The 19,726-nt window shown below is 36.1% G+C and overlaps 1 protein-coding gene across 4 annotated transcripts in view; it reads right to left on the reverse strand.

The window, feature by feature from the left end:
• Window positions 1-19,726, reverse strand: part of LOC136868616 (dynein axonemal assembly factor 4) — a 128,791-nt gene that overhangs the window by 43,666 nt on the left and 65,399 nt on the right. For all 4 annotated transcript variants that reach the window (XM_067144787.2, XM_067144789.2, XM_067144790.2 and 1 more), the window contains exon 4: window positions 18,102-18,310. In XM_067144787.2, coding sequence (XP_067000888.2) covers window positions 18,102-18,310 — 209 coding nt within the window. The remainder of the gene's footprint in view (window positions 1-18,101; window positions 18,311-19,726) is intronic.

Below are 19,726 nucleotides of genomic sequence, written 5' to 3' on the forward strand. Positions count from 1 at the left end.
CATTTTGGGAGGCGACAACTGATACGGAGAACGAACAGGTACATTATCAGTGACTATAATTTTGTACTCCAAGACATTGGTAACACCTAACTTGTCGAAAAATACATCAGGGAATTTATCACAAAGATTCTTAACCCTCTGCAGTCCAATATTGTGTCACATGTTCCAACAGTCTGGTCCAAATTAATTTTGCACATTTTTACCTAGTCAGATTTAACTCAGAAATTTTATTAGCAACTATAATTATATTATTATGATTATTACCATATATTCCATTGCATAGGAATTAGTTTCCATAATAATTTTCGTCATCAGTGCAAAAACTGAAGTGGAGTGATGAAGCTAGGAGGCACCTGTGGTTTTCTAGTTTTCCGACCTGATAAATAACTTAGCCCAGGAGGCTAATTATCATGAAATGTTACATTCCAGTAAACACTATTGTCCTTTTCATTCCCATTTTTATGTGCAGAAGTATTTTCAGCATCACTGTTACTCAAATTATCAACACTGACCTGAGAAGCGTCATCAATTGCCACGTGCCATATCCCCTCCTCTGCGCCCGACCTTTACCTTCGCCCGTCTTCTTGCTTTTTTAGCAGTCACTGGAAATTCCTCTTCTGAATCTTCAGAAACAGCATATGATGGACCGGGATCATTCCGTTCTTTATTGCCCGCAGAGGTCCAGTTGATGTAGTTTCACTTGCAATGCTGGAATTCACTACACCTTCATCTTGACTTGACAGTTCTCTAAACTCTTCGTCTAATTCAAATAAATAATCATCGTAACTGCTATCTAAATAAACGTACATACATGTTTCTTCTTCATTCATATTTTCCGCTTTTATATCATAAATTCAACTGAGACAATTCACATTCACAGATAAACATGCCTAGTACAACACGTGTGCAGCACTACTCATTGTAAACATAGCTAACAGGCCGCAGGTAACCATGACGATATATGGCTACATATATATCTCTATGGAGATAACAGAACGGCTTCCTATGTGCACAAAAATTTGCTCTAGGAACTCCAGGGATACTGATCGATCTCAATGAGGTCAAAGAATTTCAATAAATAACCTCTAAAGTAGACCGAAACATAATGTCGAGGTGACCTCGACGTTGGACCAGTTACAATAAACATGATGTCGAGCTCACCTCGACGTTGGACCGGAAAAGGTTAAGTTGGTTGGCCTGATCATCAAGCAAATGATCAAAATCAAAAGCTTTGGGTTCACCTGTGTCCTCAGAAACAGCATTGACATGACAAGGAAGAATAGGGGAGCGATTACACAGCTTAAAGATTCTAAAAGAAAACTTAAACTGGAACTCATTGTACTGAAGGTCCAAAATCATACCAGTTTTGGCAATAAAATTTGCACCTAGAATGAAAGGACAAGATAAATATTTCGCCACTAGTACGGGCATTTTCTCCCATGCTGGTATCTTCATCTTGTCGCGATGTGGAAGCTTGCGTGCCTAAGTGATCCTGAGAGCTATACCGGCGGGAGCATAAGCTTCTGGTAGGGCCACCCAAGCCGGAAAGGTCAAAGGTGATATGCCAGACTAAGAGGGATACGCTGGTCCTCCAGGTTGGGGGTTGATCATGCGGCTAACAACCCTACATCGGAAAAATCAACTCGTTACGAAACTCATAGACAAGAATAGCTGGACTGATGATAATGGTAAACGACCCATGCGAGGAAATGGAAGATGCAAACGGAAATACGATAAGTATATAACAACCTGAAATGTACGAACCCTGATTAAACCAGGAGTCTGAAACAAGAAATGGAGAAATATAATATTGGAATAGCAGCAATTCAGGAAGTCAGATGGAAAGGAAATGGTGTTTTTAGAAGTGGTAGATATACAGTGCTGCATAGTGGTGGAGCCAGGGGTACAATAGTTGGCACAGGCTTCCTAGTGGATGACAAATATAAGTCAGCAGTTGTGAATTTTAAACCTGTAAATGAAAGAATATGCACGCTAAGGATGAAGGACCATTTTTTTCAATATTGCGTGCATGTGAGTGTGAAGAGAAAGATATGTTCTATGGACAATTGGAACAAGAAATAGAATGCATCCCAAGACAAGAGGTAAAAATCATACTTGGAGATTTCAACGCTAAAGTGGGTAAAGAAGAAGCCTATAGGGAGACAGTTGGGAAGGAAAGTTTGCATGATGAGTCAAATGATAATGGACATATGCTAATTGATTTTGCAATGGGAAACTCAATGGTGGTGAAGAGTACATGGTTTCAGAGAAAGAATATATGGAAAGCCACTTGGTGTTCACCAAATGGTGTCACCTTTAATCAAATAGACCATGTAGTAATCGATAGGAGACATGCATGTGATATACTACAAGTTGACAGTTGTAGGGGAGCTGATTGTGATTTGGACCATTACTTGGTATGGGTAAAATACAGGCAACATATTGCAACTTACAGATCTGCTAAGATAGGGAAAGCTCCAAGGAGATATATGGTCTCAAAATTGAAAGATAACGAAACTGCGCAGTTATATGAATCCAGGATGGAGAAGAAATTGGAGGCTAAACAACAAAGCTGGGCAGTGGAAAACATCAAAGGAAAGTGGACTTTATTGAGGGATGCATTGCAGGAAACTGCGGATGAAGTACTAGGAGTGGAAGCAAAGACTGAAAGGCAAGGATGGTTTGATGATGATTGCAGAAGAGCAATTGAGGAGAGAAATGAAGCAAGGAAGAAAATTTTTAGCAGGAAAAAAAGAACATCTGTAGAAGAATTTAGGAAGAAGAGGAAAGAGGCAGACAGAATTTGTAGGAGAAAGAAGAGAGAGGCAGAGAGGAAATGGATTACAGATTTGGAGGAACAATATGATATGCAAGAAGTACAGAAGTTCTATGGGAAAATAAAGGACTTACAGAAAGGTTTTCAACCACATGCTGTATTCTGTAGAGATAAAGAAGGAAACATGACTGGGGGAAGAGACCGGATTCTTGACCGATGGGCGGAATACTTTAGTGAACTGTTGAATATGGCTGCAGAGACGGTAAGATTGGAAGAAGAGGAAGAAGAGGATGGGCAGCCTTGGCAAGATCCTAGCCTAGATTTAAAACCAGTGCCCGTACCATCTATAGAAGAAGTGAGGACGGCAATTAAGTACTTGAAGAATAATAAGGCTCCAGGAAGAGAAAACATCTCAGCTGAGATGATTAAATACAGGGGTGAACAGTTGACGCAACTTGTTCACCAACTAATTGTGGAAGTTTGGGAAACAGAACAAATGCCAGAGCACTGGAGCTTAGCAATTATTTGCCCAATTCATAAGAAGAAAGATAAAGCAAATTGTGAAAATTATAGAGGTATATCTTTGCTTAGTGTTGTCTATAAGGTCTTAGCCAAGGTTTTGTCTATGAGACTCACTCCACTGGTTGAGCAGATTCTAGGAGACTACCAAAGTGGCTTTCGACAGGGTAGATCAACAACAGATCACATCTTCACTGTCAGGCAAATAATGGAGAAATGCTATGAATATAATGTGGATGTGCATCAGCTGTTTGTGGATTTTCGACAGGCTTATGATAGTGTGAAAAGGAGGAAATTGTATCAAACAATGATGGACACGGAGTTCCCAACTAAATTGATAAGACTGGTACAAATGACCCTAACAGGTACTAAATGCATGGTTAAAATAGAAGGAAATCTTACTAAAGAGTTAGAAGTAAACCAAGGTTTGCGGCAAGGTGATGTGTTATCTACCCTGCTCTTCAATGTGGTTTTGGAGCGTGTGATGAGAAAGGTGGAGGTCAGTAATCCAGTCGGTACGCTGTTCAACCGTGTAACACAGAATCTGGCGTATGCTGATGATGTTGATATGCTTTCTAGAAGATTGAAAGACCTAGAGGAAGGACTGGATAGATTAGAAAAGGAAGGAGGAGAAATGGGCCTAAGAGTGAATAATGCCAAAACTCATTACCTGTTTGCATCTAGGAGGACCATAGTTAGGGAAGACAAGTGCATAAAATTGAATGGGATTAACTACGAGAGATGTGAAGAGTTTAAGTATTTAGGAGTGCTGGTGACAAAAGATAATGACATGAAAGAGGAAATAAAAGTAAGGATTGCTGCAGGCAATAGGGCTTACTTAGCTTTACTGAAAGTGTTCAGATCACGCAGCCTTGGTAGAAGACTAAAGTTGACAGTCTATCAAACAGTATTACGACCAGTGGTAACTTATGGTTCTGAAACATGGACAATGACCAAAGCAGAAGAAGAACTGTTGAACAGATGGGAGAGAAAAATACTGAGAAAGATTTTTGGCCCAGTGAAGGAAGGGGAATTTTGGAGAATAAGGAAAAACAAGGAATCGGAAGAACTCTATGGACATCCAAGTATCGTAACCGAAATAAAAAGCAACAGATTAAGGTGGTTGGGACACGTGGAGAGAATGCCAGATAATAGAGCTGTCAAGAAGATCTACAAAGGAAATCCTGGTGGCAGAAGATGGAAAGGAAGACCCCGGAAAAGATGGCTGGATGAGGTGGAGGAGGATTTAAGATGGGAATAAGAAGATGGAGGAGCCGTGCAGAAGAACGTGAAGATTTGGCTACAATCATCAGAGAGGCCAAGCCCCTACAAGGGCTGTAGCGCCGAGGAGTAAGTAAATAAGTAAGTAAGTAAGTAAGTAAGTAAGTAAGTAAGTAAGTAAGTAAGTAAGTACGGGCATTTTCCGCGTGAAATTGCAGATTCTTATTTGGACATCCAGATATCCAACCACATTCAAGGAATTGGAGTTAGCCATATGACAGGTTAAAGATACAGGTGTTAAAGAAGGGAACTTGCAAACAGTTTTCATGGAATCATACCAGTTCTCACTCATCAAAGTGATGCTACTTCCAGAATCTATCAATGCACAGACAGGTTCATTGTTCACTTCTAAGCATATGTAAGGTAATTTACAAGGAGGGACAGCAGAAATGCCACAAGATTGTAGGAAATTGACACTAGTTTCAGACCGAGACCTATCATCAACCACAGAATTGTGTACATCATCATCTAACCTACAGCGATAACAAACGAAACATGAAGCTACACTTTGAGGTTTGGCACAAGAAGTAGCGGTTAGTCATCTAGAATTACCATTACCAGAATGCCCAGACCCAGAAAAATTACAAGGACACTGTCCAGAGAAATGTCTATTCGGCCCACAGTATTGACAAGACTTATTGGTGGAATCAACCCTACCCACACAAGGTTTTCAATTGCTAAAGGCTCAATCTTAGGACAGCTCCTCTGGAAATTTTCAGTGAGACAACCCACGGCAGGTTTTGAATTGCCTAAGGGTCCAATCTTAGGACAATTCCTCTGGAAATGATCAGTGGAGCCACAATTAAAACATGCACAAGAATTATGTGGCTTGGAAGAAAGAGAAGAAGCAGTGTTAGTAACTTGTGGAAAGGAAATGCTCATAGGAGGGGGAGCTAACGCAACACGTAGCTGGTCGGCATATCTAATACCTTCAGGAGAAACAGTGATAGCTTCCAATTCAGAGAAAGTAGCTGGTCACGGTGAAAGAGCAAGATACAACCGATAATTAGACACAAGACCCTCAACAATGCTAGCAACCATTTGAGACTCAGAATAGTTGAGCATAAAAATCCTACCATAGAACTTAATGTCCGGAATATATTCAGACAGCAATTCATTGAAATGCTGCACTCTGAAATAATGTTTTTGCATCAAGGAAGACAAGGCACAAGAAGGAATAAAGAATTCAAGTACATGTGCATGAAACTGATCCACTGTCCATTTTTCAGAAATGGCTCTAATTATATGCTCAGAAAGAGCTCTAGATACATGTGGATATAAGACTTGGAAGAAATTATTACTACTTAAATTGTATACAATAGCCTGATCTTTAAATTCAATTAAAAATCGAAGGAAAGAAATGACATCATCAATCAAGTTAGCAGTGAACTTTGACACACCCTTAAATGCAGCAGTTAATGGGTGAGGTAAATTGGAAAAAATCTGGGAGACAGCAGGTGTAAGAAGTACCTGAGAAGGACTAGAGTGGTTCTGAGAAGGAATTACAGTAGCATAGTAACCTTGATTCAAACGCCCTTGAGAAAAGGATGGAGTACTGAAAGTGAGGTTAGGATTAGCATTGGATTGCAATGAAACCAGCCTAGATATCCTCATCTGCAAAACATTTTCACACATTTGAGAAACCACCGAAGTATTTGATACAGGTGACACTTGGACATGGGTATATTTTTGAATTATCGAATGAGAAACACATTGTGTCGCAAATAAAGGTTGACACAAAGACACAGTAGAATTACCAGGTGCCAAAGGAATAAGAGACATACCAACTTGTATAAAAGAACAATTACATGCATTAATTACAGGCAGAGAAACACTTGTAAATATAGCAGGAGGAGATCCCAGGGGAACATTACCACCAGTTACCACAGTGCAAGTTTGGGAGGCAGTATATACAGAAACTGTTTCACTTTCACAACATTCGGAGGGGGTTGATACTTGAAATTCAGAGCTGGAATTAGGCAACGTGTTGCCTTCAACCAAACCTACTATTTTATCAAAAATGAGAGAAAACTGTGTCAATAATTGTTCAAACTCCTGTCGCTCGTTTGCTGATAAATTGAGAGTTAACAAGTCGCGAATCCTGTCTACGTAATGCTGCAGTTGGGGTTTCACACATGTTAATTGAGCATTAGACAGTTTGGAGGAACAGAAGAACAAAAGAATAGCGTTAAATTCTGATAATTTATCTCTAACGATTGCCAAAGATTCACAATTAAAATATCAAGGAAGGTTCAACCTTTTCAATACAAAACGTGTTGCATAAGATGTTCACAACATAATATTTATTAAATAGTTAGAACCGGTTTCGACGCTCACTGCGTCATCATCAGCTACAAAGATCACAATGGGCAAAGTACATGTCATAAAAATTGCATTAATAACTCTTGCATGGCTGAATACAAATGGTAGGCTGCTTTTTCTTCTAGCTTTTAAGAGTTACTAAGAGTTACTAATGCAATTTTTATGACATGTACTTTGCCCATTGTGATCTTTGTAGCTGATGATGACGCAATGAGCGTCGAAACTGGTTCTAACTATTTAATAAATATTATGTTGTGAACATCTTATGCAACACGTTTTGTATTGAAAAGGTTGAACCTTCCTTGATATTTTACTTGTGAATCTCAGTTCAATACAGGAAAATGAAGTTTTTAACTTATAATGATTGCCAAAGATGCGCACACTTCGTCTGTCGTTAACTCAGGAATTGACACCGATAAATTAAGGGATTGCCTCAACAGGCTCGTGTCATCTCTAACCTTTCTGGTCGAATTAAATCTACTAATACAAAGTTCGTACACTAATTACTCCTTCCTCAAATGGAAAGGGTTAGGGATAGCACGAGACATGTTGACCAGAAGAAACAGCAATACGAGATAATTCTTTAGGTAATTATTAGGTTATTATCACTGTTAATCTCCTTTCATCAGCAACCAAAGGCTCTGGTACCATTATGTGACCTTTATCAGTGTACACAAACACAAAATTAAAATAATAATAATAATAATAATAATAATAATAATAATAATAATAATAATAATAATAATAATAATAATAATAATAATAATAATAATAATAATAATCATAATAATAATAACAATAATAATAACAAACTTTATAGGAGAAATAATGATCTTCAGACGCGATCAAACAAAATCGAAAACTCACGCACGACAAATACAGGAAAACATTAGAATGTAACTACCAGGATAGGAAACATGAAAACTAAAGGAACAGAGATAGGAAGCGGTTGGGATCCTACCCAGACCGTTGGAAGGTATTGGCATTGCCGGTGAAATGAAGTTAGCGGTGATTCAATTAAAGTACTACATTTACTGAAATAATAATAATAAAAAAATAAGATTACACACAGAACCATCAATGATGCAAGTTACAGTTAACACAACAAATTTAGAGAGATGCATACAAGCTTCACGGCAGTGAGTTTAAAATAACATACAGAAATAGGCAGAAACATTTTAACCAAATATGTTTAAAGGAAGAAATACACACTCACAAACCACATCTACATGTTAATACGTAAAGAAGGAAAGAAAAGTCGGTGCGACGTAAAGCCATTAGCAAAAAAAAAAAAAAAGGAAAGAAAAGAAAAGGTGAAAACAATTAAATCATAACCCAGTGCAAACTCAGGAAGCAACCTTCTCTAAAACACATCCGAGTAAGGAGCTTATCACGAACGAGAATATACTAAGACGAAACGGAACTATTTAGAGGCAACCCAAGGAATACTAAATTTTTTTATCTTTAACACAATTGAAACAAAAGAAAAGGGGAATTAAAATTTACAGAATTACAACACAGTTAATAAAGCCAAAAGGAAAAGGGAAATGCCTCTAAAACAAAATGAGTATGACTAGCCACGAAGACTAAGTCATGTGAAATTAAAATTTGTGAACGGGAAAATTCCCAGGTAATCTCCGGAGGTTAAAGACAATTAAATTAAAAACTACATTTGAAAATTAAAGATCCGAAACAAGAACGAAATAGTGCTTAACTTGGAGGGCCGGGAGATCCATCAGATGGAGGAGACAACTTCTCCCTTCGCCGGTCAAAACAACAAGACAGAGGAAACAAGTTTGGTTCTAGCCAAGTGGCCAGCCGCCGGAAGTGGTAAAATTGTGAAGTGGTGAAACCGTTTCATTGTTCTGATCTTATGAAAAACGAAGTATTACAACATCTACATTTGCCATGCACCATAGTAAGATGACAAAAACTTTTTTTCACTTTTTTCTTGTACCAATACTGATATATATTTAAAATATTAACGTAACTGCTTTTTAATTTTTTTATTACTTACATGCCAAATTTAAAATAAAAACATGTCTTCTTTATAGCATATCAAATTATAAGTATATACTATTGTACCGTTTCATTGCCCTGATCTTATGAAAAACGAAGTATTACAACACCTATATTTGCCATGCACCGTAGTAAGATGACAAAAATTATATAGTAGAGCAATAAATCTGAAGAAAGTACGGACATAAAGAGTTAAATAGGCCGTGATTACGTTACAATAAAAAATACGGACACATAGAATCAAAGAACCCGTGAATGTGTCGAAAAGAATACTAATTTAACGAACCAAATAAGCCATGGTCACGAAGTAAGACAGTCAGACTTAAAGAATCCATGCGGCCGTGATTAAGAAAAATGCCAAATGTTTTAAATTGTTAAAAATGGCAGAGTGAACAATCAATTATGTTGAGCATCGAAAACGATAATTCACGCAAAAAGTTGTCACGAGGAAGTTTCTACGGAGCAAAAAAATTGAAGAATAGTTAATACATCAAGTAATATTAAAAGATATTACGCCAACCTATAACTTAATATCAAGGCTAACAAGGAGGAAACTTAAAGAAAGGAGAAAAATATCTAAATTATCGGAGACTGAGGTTCAAACTGAAAGGTGACGCGAGTCACCTAATGAAATAAGATATCGCCAACTCGAAACATATTTACGAAAAGCTAGAAGTTAACTAGAGTACCATTACAAAGCTTGTAACTGAAAGTTGACATTGAATTTTTGGTAGAATAACCTGTTTAAAATCATAATTTAAATACAGGAGAATCGCTTGAAAAGAAGCTGAATTGTGGTACTAATTATGATCTTGAATATGTTTCTATTACATGCAATCAACGGCCTCGACATGAGTAACTAAATCAGAGATGGGATTAACGACTGACGGACTCCACGCCAGCTGATTCTACAAGCCCATAACTGGTTGCTACTGCCCATATGTGACGCAGCTATCACCTGAAGCTGGCCAGCTATCCAAAGATGACAGAATTGGAGACTAGCCCAATCCAGTAACACCAGCAGATTAAAGCTAAGTTCCAAGCATTTTTATTTATTCAAAGTAAATATGAATACTTAAACTTAAAATGTAGTATATAGAGGTTAGAAGCGTGATTTTCATGAAGGTCGTACTTTATATCTTCAAGATGTGTTTTCAATGTGCAGTGTCTTCGCAAAGAAATTATCATAATCGCTTTAAAACCATGGAAATAGGTAATCTTTGATTACGGAAACCAATATCCTTATGTAGGGATGCTTTTAGTCAAATGTGGAGAGAGTGAAAAACGATGTTACGATGATTACCAAAGAAAAGTGAAATGCATAATGTGATAAAATCTAACTGTAATACGGAGTGGAGTTAGAGGTTTTCGCTGGTTATTAAGACCTGGTTATCGGTAGTACATGATCACATGTAAGTAAATATGAACCTGATTTGTTCATACATGTATTTCTTTTTCAAGAAAGAGTGATTATGTGTATTTGAGTAGAAATATAACCCATTAATGCATCGTCATTCGATAATAGAATATTGAGACGATACGCTGCTAAAGGAGAGATGTTTGATATTTATATGAGTAATTAAGAGTTTATTTGTCGTAAAGATGAGATTATAAGTATAAATATTCTGAGGGATATATTTGTTGATATGAATAATGTGAAATTATAATGTTTATGGTTGGAATATGGAGAGAGATAGGTATTTGAGACTTATTGGTAGTAATTACATGATGTGATACTAACCATTGATTATAATTCACGTGTTTGCGGCATGATTTTAATAGCAACAGAAGATTTTTTGGGTTAATGGGATATTCATACGGTGAAATACGTTACGGAATCCGTAGGCTGATAACCATATATAGTCATCAAAATAAAATCTCCAAATAATAAATATTGGTGTAAACCTGAATTCTTCTGGGAGGATTTCACATATTGTAATGAGTCTTGTTTGGTATTTGTTGTTGAAGTCATCATTTATGAAAGGAAGCATTTTCTTAAATTAAGTCTCTGCCATTGACAAATAAATATTGTCACCAACTATATTCTCTAAAATTCCATGAAATAGTAATTGAATTTAGATGCAATCGTGAATCTCGATAGATGTAAGACCTGATAGGATAATGATAATAATTTATTATTAGGCGATGCCTACATTTACTTCTTAGGAAATAATTGGATATATGAGTGGCTCAGCGCCATAGGTGCCTAACCCACAAATTTTAAAAATGCTGTTAATGTGCTATAATGGACTCCTAATAGTTGCCTCTATCAGGACCAGACTTGCCTACTACATTCCAGTAGCTTGATTGGTGCTGCCACCTGCAATTATGTTAGGCAACTTCCATAACCTTCAGTTCCTTTAGTGCCAGCTGTGCCTATCCAACATCAAGATGGCTGAAGAGAGCTGGATTGTGGAAATGCTCCTGGAGGATAACTACGATGGCAGTGGCAAGGACCAAGGTTATGAACGTTACTATGCTGATTTCAAATCCTCAGGTAATTTAGAATAGATACACATATTGATAATATTAGGTAATAAGTTGAATGGTTTGTGATTAATACGGAAAACATGTAGTTGGTTAGGCATTTCTAGCTCTGACTGAAGTAAATGAAATTGTATTGTGCTTAGGCATAACTGATTGATACTTCAATGGTGATTATATTATGTATTAAATTTGGTACTAGTTCTAACATAATGAGTAACTGAAGGGGATAAGTTCTGGCTATAAACATATTAATATAAGTAATTCAGAAAGTCCATTATAAATATTATGTTGGTTAGGCAAGTCTGGCTCTGATCTACCGATGCATTTTCAGATGCAGGAAGACAAGATGGGCCTGCAGCTGTTACATCTATATGTGATTCTATTTCACAAACCTCAGGTAAAATTTCTTTATAACTATCAGTGCAGTGGAGATAATCTTCTAGAGACCTGTTGTTGAGAGTTAATGTAACTAAGTTACAGGTAACTCAGAACCACAAGTACGCACAAGGAAAAAGTGGAATGGTTGAAGCTACGGTGGCTTAAGATACAGAGAGAGTACCCAAAGACCCTGTTTTATAGCTACAACAGCCATGAAGATAGGATATTCCACACAGTTGATCTCTCAAAGAAATCTGTTCGAGGCTGACCCATCCGCCAGTTACCAAGTTCTCTGAAGTTCTACCCCAAAGGCAGGAAAATATCAAAAGGGAAATTAAAAGATTTACTGAATCTGATGAAATATATTCCACCACAACACCACCATTTCTATAGATCACTTAAAGAACAAGAACAAGAAGAAAGTGAAGTTGACGAAGATTGAAAATAATGAGTTACCGTAGATTATGCATTGTCAAGAGCAGATTCAAATATTATTCATTTCTGTCATTTAAATTCCTTTAGAGGTAAAGAATGAACTTATTTCAATAGTTCCTGCTGAAAATGAGCATTAAAAAGTTCCTTATATCTAAGTCCATTGTTGCCTAACCAGCAATTTTGTTTGTGAAGTGTGTTATAGTTCAGCGCCAAAACTGCCTATAAGTTTGTGATTTATTTTGGTTGGGGATAATTAGTGCCAATTTTTTTATTGTTATATATGTGAAAAAACCATATTTGTATTAAGTAATGCAATAAAAAGTAATATTTAAGACGCACTTGTCATTTTTCAACCGTAGTCTAACTTTAACCTAAAATATCTCAAAATGAAGTAAATGTGGGTTAGGCAACTATGGCACTGAGCCACTCATATTTACCTAGTAACTTGATGAAACTGATAAGATTTTTTTTTTTTTTATGCATCGGAATATATTTAAATAACCATTTGAAGCTATACTACTTGGAACTTTGCTATCTCTGTTAGCGTTACATTTGAAAATCAAACAAAGATGAATGAAATGATGGATGATTTGTTCAAAAGAAGAAAATAGGCATTTTCGATTTAAATGAATGAGATTCAATTTTTATTTTAACCATTTTTAATTTATTTGCTTATGATTTTATTCACATTTTAACTTTCTTGATACTTTAATTTCATGAATATTCAGCAAGAATACTACCTAATGAGATTGATAATTACGACTTATGAAACTTCGTAAACTTTTCTTTGTTTTTGTGTTGTGAGAATCATAATTCTTTAACGAAAAGAATGTTTAAGCTCAGTCAAAAATTTTATTGTTTATCCTTTCAATTTTAATATATTAATTCATCCCATAATAATTCATTGAATAAATCAAGAATTTATATATTTTTATTATTATTGCAATTTATTTTCATAATTATAGCAGATAAGCTTACATTGAATTCTTACATGATTATTTTTAGTTGAATGAGTTTGGATGATGATCTCTATCGATATTTATGGAAGGATGGAATTGCTGGTAAATTATATGGGGGTAAGCTTATCTGCTATAATTATGAAAATAAATTGCAATAATAATAAAAATATATAAATTCTTGATTCAATGAATTATTATGGGATGAATTAATATGGGGGTTCCCAGTCGATCTCACATTTTAAAAAATACCTTATTGATGCACATTAGTTAACCCCTGAAAGGTATCGAGTAGCAAGTCGGAGATTATTTTGACGCTTACAGTGGAACGAGGAATGGAGATAACTGCTTTAATCGGAACTTGTACGAGTTGTAAGTGTTTTTCTTGAAATTGTGTAAAACTGATTAAAATTTGATTAAACAACCAATTAATAAATTAACTTATCAAAAATTGTAACTGATCAACAGCTCTAATAATAATAATAATAATAATAATAATAATAATAATAATAATAATAATAATAATAATAAAAATAATAATGATAATAATTATTATTATTATTATTATTATTATTATTATTATTATTTATTTATTTATTTATTTTATGCCTTGTATGTGGCGAAGTTAGGGCTCACGGCCCTCTCTTACACTTAACCACTTAATAGACTACTACATAGACACCTTACCAATAAAATAACTAGTGTCATCCAATTTGTCTTGTTCATTGTCATCCTCCTCATCAACTTCATGGTCAGTATCTGAGTCTACGAATCTTGTTTCAATTTTATCTTCAGTGCCAAAGTCATCACTTTTCTTTGAAATTGCCATCAACTAGCAAATCATTAGCATCCAAAAGTAGACGTACTTCATCCACATCTTGCGATTTTCGTAAGTCATATCTCCCTTTACCCATGTTCAATAAGAGGCAAAAACTGCATATGATAAGGAAATACTGTATACAACATGAAGGTCTACTAACGCAGCTTACCGAACTGAGGCAATCGCTTTGGCGGTTCACTGACAAACTATTACATTACTTGGCACTTTGGATCTATCAGTGCCAAGTGACACAGCAGCTGACTGTAATAGCTCGTGTGAAGTTACTTATTAGTCTCATCATGTCATCACTCCAGGAAAACGCTTATCAAGGTATGACATAAGATGACTTAAAGCAGTAAGAAAGTGAACACATCCATCAGTTAGTTATTAAAACTAAAACAGACCCATGTTGATCAACGGAGGATTAAAAACTAAACAAGCACCACAAAACTAAGGCAATTATGAGAGTCACTTAATCATTATTCTTTTTTAATTCTTTCAAGACAAAATCACTTCTTCAAGCCCAAACTGAGGTAAAACTAATCTACTTAGGAAAAACAATAATAATAAAGTCTAGAAAAAGGAGAAGCAAAGTCATGTCCATCCTGATGCAAACTTCCATTATAACAAAATACATAATACTGTGCAATGTATTGTCCCCTTCAAATTTGGCCTACAATAAGCATTTATTGTATTTGCGTGAGTGAGATTTTATTTCATTAGCGCGAGCGATATTCTTCAGCCCTGCATAATGGGGACAGCTCCCACAGTTCAAAAACCGGTCTTATCGGCAGGGGAGAAATGTATTGATTTTTCTCTACGGAGCGATCAGCTGGCCACATGACACACTGAGGGAGCTGGCCAAGGTCACCTTGACACGTGGCCTGCACATGTGAAATCTCAAGCCGAAGTACTTTCTAGAAATGAACGCTAGACGTCGACCAATTACGGACAATTATAGTGCCACACCCCTTTCCCTGGATATGCATAAAAACCCGTGTTTCCGGAAGAAACTCTCTCTGCTGTTCTGCGCTCTGCTGCTCTGCTGTTCGTCTCTCTGCTATGTCGTTCTGCTGCGGACTTAGACGTGCTGCAAACTTCGACGTGATATCTGCTGTCTACTTCAAGATGGTTATTTCTTAAAGCAATTATCTGACAGTAAAACTAGCCACCTCTCGTTTATAGTTGGATCAATAAGCTTGGCAGATTTTCTTCACCACAAGTTACGTATTTTTCTAGCATTAATTTCATCGCGTGTGTGTGTGGAGCGTATTTTAAAACTGTTTGTTAGTTTCAGCCTCTACTCCACAAGAAGAGAGAAGAACATCGCCACGTGTTGGAACAAGTGTCTCAAGATGCAGTCATATTGTGAAGAGGAAGCCTGCCACAACTTTATTTGGAATACTGGTGCTAAGATGACCTGCTCAAATGTAGGCGATCTTCGTCATGGGGAGATAGCGACCCCGGGCAGATAACTGACCACATGTTCCAGACCATCGGCGAAGATCCAGTTCCATCATTCATTTAAGTACACTTTAATAATGTTTATCTGTTCATCTTTGTAGAAATAATGCTTTCTTGTTCATTAGTGGTAATATTTCTTCTAGTCTTGCAGTAGATTTGAATATTTTCACTCTTCTTTCATGTGGGAGATGGTAGTTTTGTCGTTTGTGTGTGGATGATTATTGACCTCTATTAGTTTAGCTAGAACATGTGCGTGTCTTCTACAATTATTCTAGCTGTCCGATTTGATAGTCTAGTGTGTTTAAAAATCATTGTCCTCACCGATAATTAACAATTTAATTTTTGAAAATATAATTTTTGGAATTCGTGTGGGACAGATTAACAGCATGTTGTGTTACACCGGATTTCTGTGTAAGTTTCTTCATGTGTAATTTTAGGCGTGTTAGTGTCATCTGATGTATTGTCAAACTCCAGTTTCTGCGAATTTTAGATCTCGCACATTTAATAATAATAATGAAATTTCATCTCAGGTTAAATAAATGAATAAGGGTCATGAGTTTAAATATTGCTTGATCTTGTGTGTTATGATGTTAATGTGCGTGCTCAATTAGGATGAATATGGGCCTGGAATATGGCAGATTCTCGTCGGATCATTTATTATATTTTATTGACTTGAGGATGGATTATTTACTGTGTGTTTATGACTTGTGAATCCATTTATTGAGTCTTATTTTTGGAGAATACGTGTTGATGAATGTAATTTCTTCAGGTGGAGCACGTGTTAATTAATAGACGTGAAGTTGAGTAATAATAATATCGTGACTCATGAACCATGAAGGCGAATGCTTATATTTGACCTGTTCTATGTGCATTTCTGTAATCGACAAATTTCTTCAGACATCAACCGTCGATATTATCATGATCAACGTTGTTAAATTCATCTTCTTTAATTAAGTGATTATCTAGACCTCATCACATTCCTGTGGAATGTAAAAATATTTTTCTTTGCCCAATACCGTCATCGAAAAATTTCTGATATTTGGACTAAAAATCAAAAATTAATATTCAAAGGCTAGAGTTCGTTGTAAATAGTGTAAATAATTCTCGTGTGCCTTAGTGTGAATGCTGTGTGTGTGATTGACGTTATTTCGATGCATTGTAATATTTTCTTTGACCATGATTTTGACCAGACCACGTGTTCGTCACATTGTGACCTGATAGTCAGCGTCGTTGTTTGTGATGGCATAATTTTTTGAAATTCAAAAATTTAGTGGATTTTATTTTGTATTTAAGTAAAGTGAGATTCAATGTGTCACACGGCAGTGAATAAGGAAGGATCATTTCCGTGGACTTGGTTCACTATTTGATATTATAAAACTTACGATGTTAAATTTTTTCGAAGTGTCAGATACCAAAGAGTGACTTTACGTTTGTCAGACAAAATATTAGAGGAAGATTAAGAGGAATAATTATTGTACAGGCACTGTAGTGCAAAATTTAAATCCAACGGAGACATTTGAGTAATATTTTTGATAAGAATTTGGTTGAATTAATTTTTTTCAATTTTATTGGGATAATGCGTTTATTCAGCATATTAAAAAAGGAAGGATTGATTTGAGATAAATATTGGAATAAGTAAATCTAATAATTCAACGTTCAAGATAAATAGGAATCTGACAACTTTCACTTTCTTTTAATTTATAAAGAATTGTATCATTGTTGAGAGAAGGTCCTCCGACAAAGATTTTTTGTTATTATTTCATTAAGCTAGAAGCAGGCTAATTAAGTCCTGTATACTTACAGAAACGTTGTCAGCTGAGAATAATGGAGATTATGTGCAATTAAGAGGAACTGGCAGAGAAGGAAAATTTAATTTCTTATCAATATTGTTAATAAAATTTGTTATTGTTGAAAGTGCTAGTTATAATAAATGTCAGAACCTGTTGTTTTATATTCTTGTGTTATTGTCGCTAGTCCTTGTCTCTTTCCCTGCCTTCGAAAATAAGTAAAGCCAGACAACGAACGGTCCACCCTCGGGACTCTCGTTCTCCAGCTGAGCTATGCCCGGTAAGAAAAGAATATAACAATCAAACCAGATCACCTCCCTAGTGTGCCAAAAATTAGATTGTACTTGCCGCAAATTGAACAAACAATGAAGATTATACGGTATTCGAAGATCAGAAGGGATTTTCATCTTATCCCACTTATTTCATGGGTCACTGGAGATTCTCTGACTCATTTTATGTTTTAGCAGGCTGAATGCCCTGATATCATGTGATTCTTCAAAAGAAAAATTCCACCCTTGAGTTAGCAGGATTTGAGCCTTCATCTCTAAGGTGGATAATCAGAAGCTAGGCTAATGTTCTAATCACTCCTTTCCCACTGGAAGTCAGATAATGAAGAGACTAAATATCAGTCATTAGACAACAACATATCTTGAGGCTTCTAAGCAAGAGCACAAAGAATACACAAGATGATGCATCATCAGTAACAATGATTAGAATGCACTCGCAACACCTCAATTGGTGAATATTTGGAGAAGGATCAGAGATTCAAGATCTCTTCTATGACCTTCAAGTACAAAAAATAAAGAATATTCATTTCAAACCCGTTTCCACATTACGGTCTTATTGATTATACTTGCCTCTTGTTCCTCTGCAGAGCGTGATTGTCTCTGGGGAGTGGGGAAAACACGTGGTGTGAATTTCACACTTATCCGTCCCTCCTTCCGAGGGAAAGGAACTGGACGTGGACCTTTGTTACTCTCATCAGGAGGAGAAAATATATTTTTACTAGTAGAACCTAGTCGCTCTTCACAAGTTAATTCCGGTTCTGGCTGATCCACAAGTATGCCTATAACCAAGAAATTACCAAATGTAGAAACTGATACTATTGCAAAGAATGTCACTACAGAAGAATTCCAATTATCTGGAGTAATTGAAGATTGGCACAATTCAGACATGCAGAAATGCAGATAAAAGAGACAGAACTGAACACTACCATGTTAATGTATTGTGAAATCGCAGTAAGATACTAGTTTTCCTGAAACACATTTATTCAACTCTTCAATAATCTTCACCTTATCTTTCATTTATAACACTAATCATTTTCATTTTGTTGACATTTTCACTCACAACCCACAACAGCAGCAGAATCTTCCATCAGAAAGCTGGACATGCACCAGTGTACTAAAAAGGAAGTAATTAAAAAAAAGGCATGTTGCCTTCAGAAAGGCCCTGGTACAGTCTTTTGAGTTGACACACTTGGGTGACCTGCGTGTCTGTGAGGATGGGGCCCAACCTCGGATGAAATCTAATACTGAAGATAGACAAACACCCAACTCTCCAAGCTAGAGAAAATAACCAATGAAGGTTAAAATCCCCAACCCGGCAAGATAGTATTGCTGGTGATGGTAGTGGTTTTTGTTTGACGAGGAAGTATAACTAGGTAACCATCCCCTCTGAACACATTAAGTGGAAACAAAAAAATGAAAATTGTGGCCGGAGTTGAGACAGCCACGTGGGGAAAGAACGGAGAAATTTATTTATTGTTTCAAAATTTATTTTTCTTATAAGGTTGTATAAAATATTCCCTTTGAGGAAATGGACATCAGACTTATTGTTTGGAAAATTTTATGATATTGTTTTTAGACCTGTGAAGAAAAGAACTTATAAACTTTTTAAAAAACAACAATTTTGGTGTTATGTAGCTGTGGTTGTACAAAATTATTACTATTAATTTGTGAAAATTTTTGGGTATTATGTAGCTGTGGTTGTACAAAATTGTTATTATCAATATGTGAAAGTTTTGTTGTAACGGGTATCTGCAAGATTTAATATTTTACTTGTAAAACAGACGGTACTGCTACGTGCCATTTTTATAAGTATATTTCCAGTCGTTTCTTTTTAAAAAGGAAGATATTGAAAAGAACTCTCACTGGCTTAAATAAAAATAGCTATTATTAGTGAATGTGAAAGTCGGGAGTAAATTCAGTGTTCTGATTGTTCACCTCGGGAGTCGCAGCATTTCCGGCTTCTCCCTCCTTTGTGGGAGCGAAGCTCTCTACCGTGTCTTTTGCTACTGACCAGCCTAGAGGGCGGACGCGCTTCAGCTTCCATCCCGTCATGTGATACCAGTCTCGGGGTAAGCACTATGTCTCCTTGTTTTTGGACTTAATTTAAATGTAAATTTTTCTTTTGCGTAGGAGTTTACCCTTGGTATTCATATTCGCCATTTAATCATCAATATGTCTAAGTTTTCCAGCTAAGT

This window comes from Anabrus simplex, chromosome 1 (genome assembly GCF_040414725.1).
Source record: "Anabrus simplex isolate iqAnaSimp1 chromosome 1, ASM4041472v1, whole genome shotgun sequence".
Classification (NCBI taxonomy): Eukaryota; Metazoa; Arthropoda; class Insecta; order Orthoptera; family Tettigoniidae; genus Anabrus; species Anabrus simplex.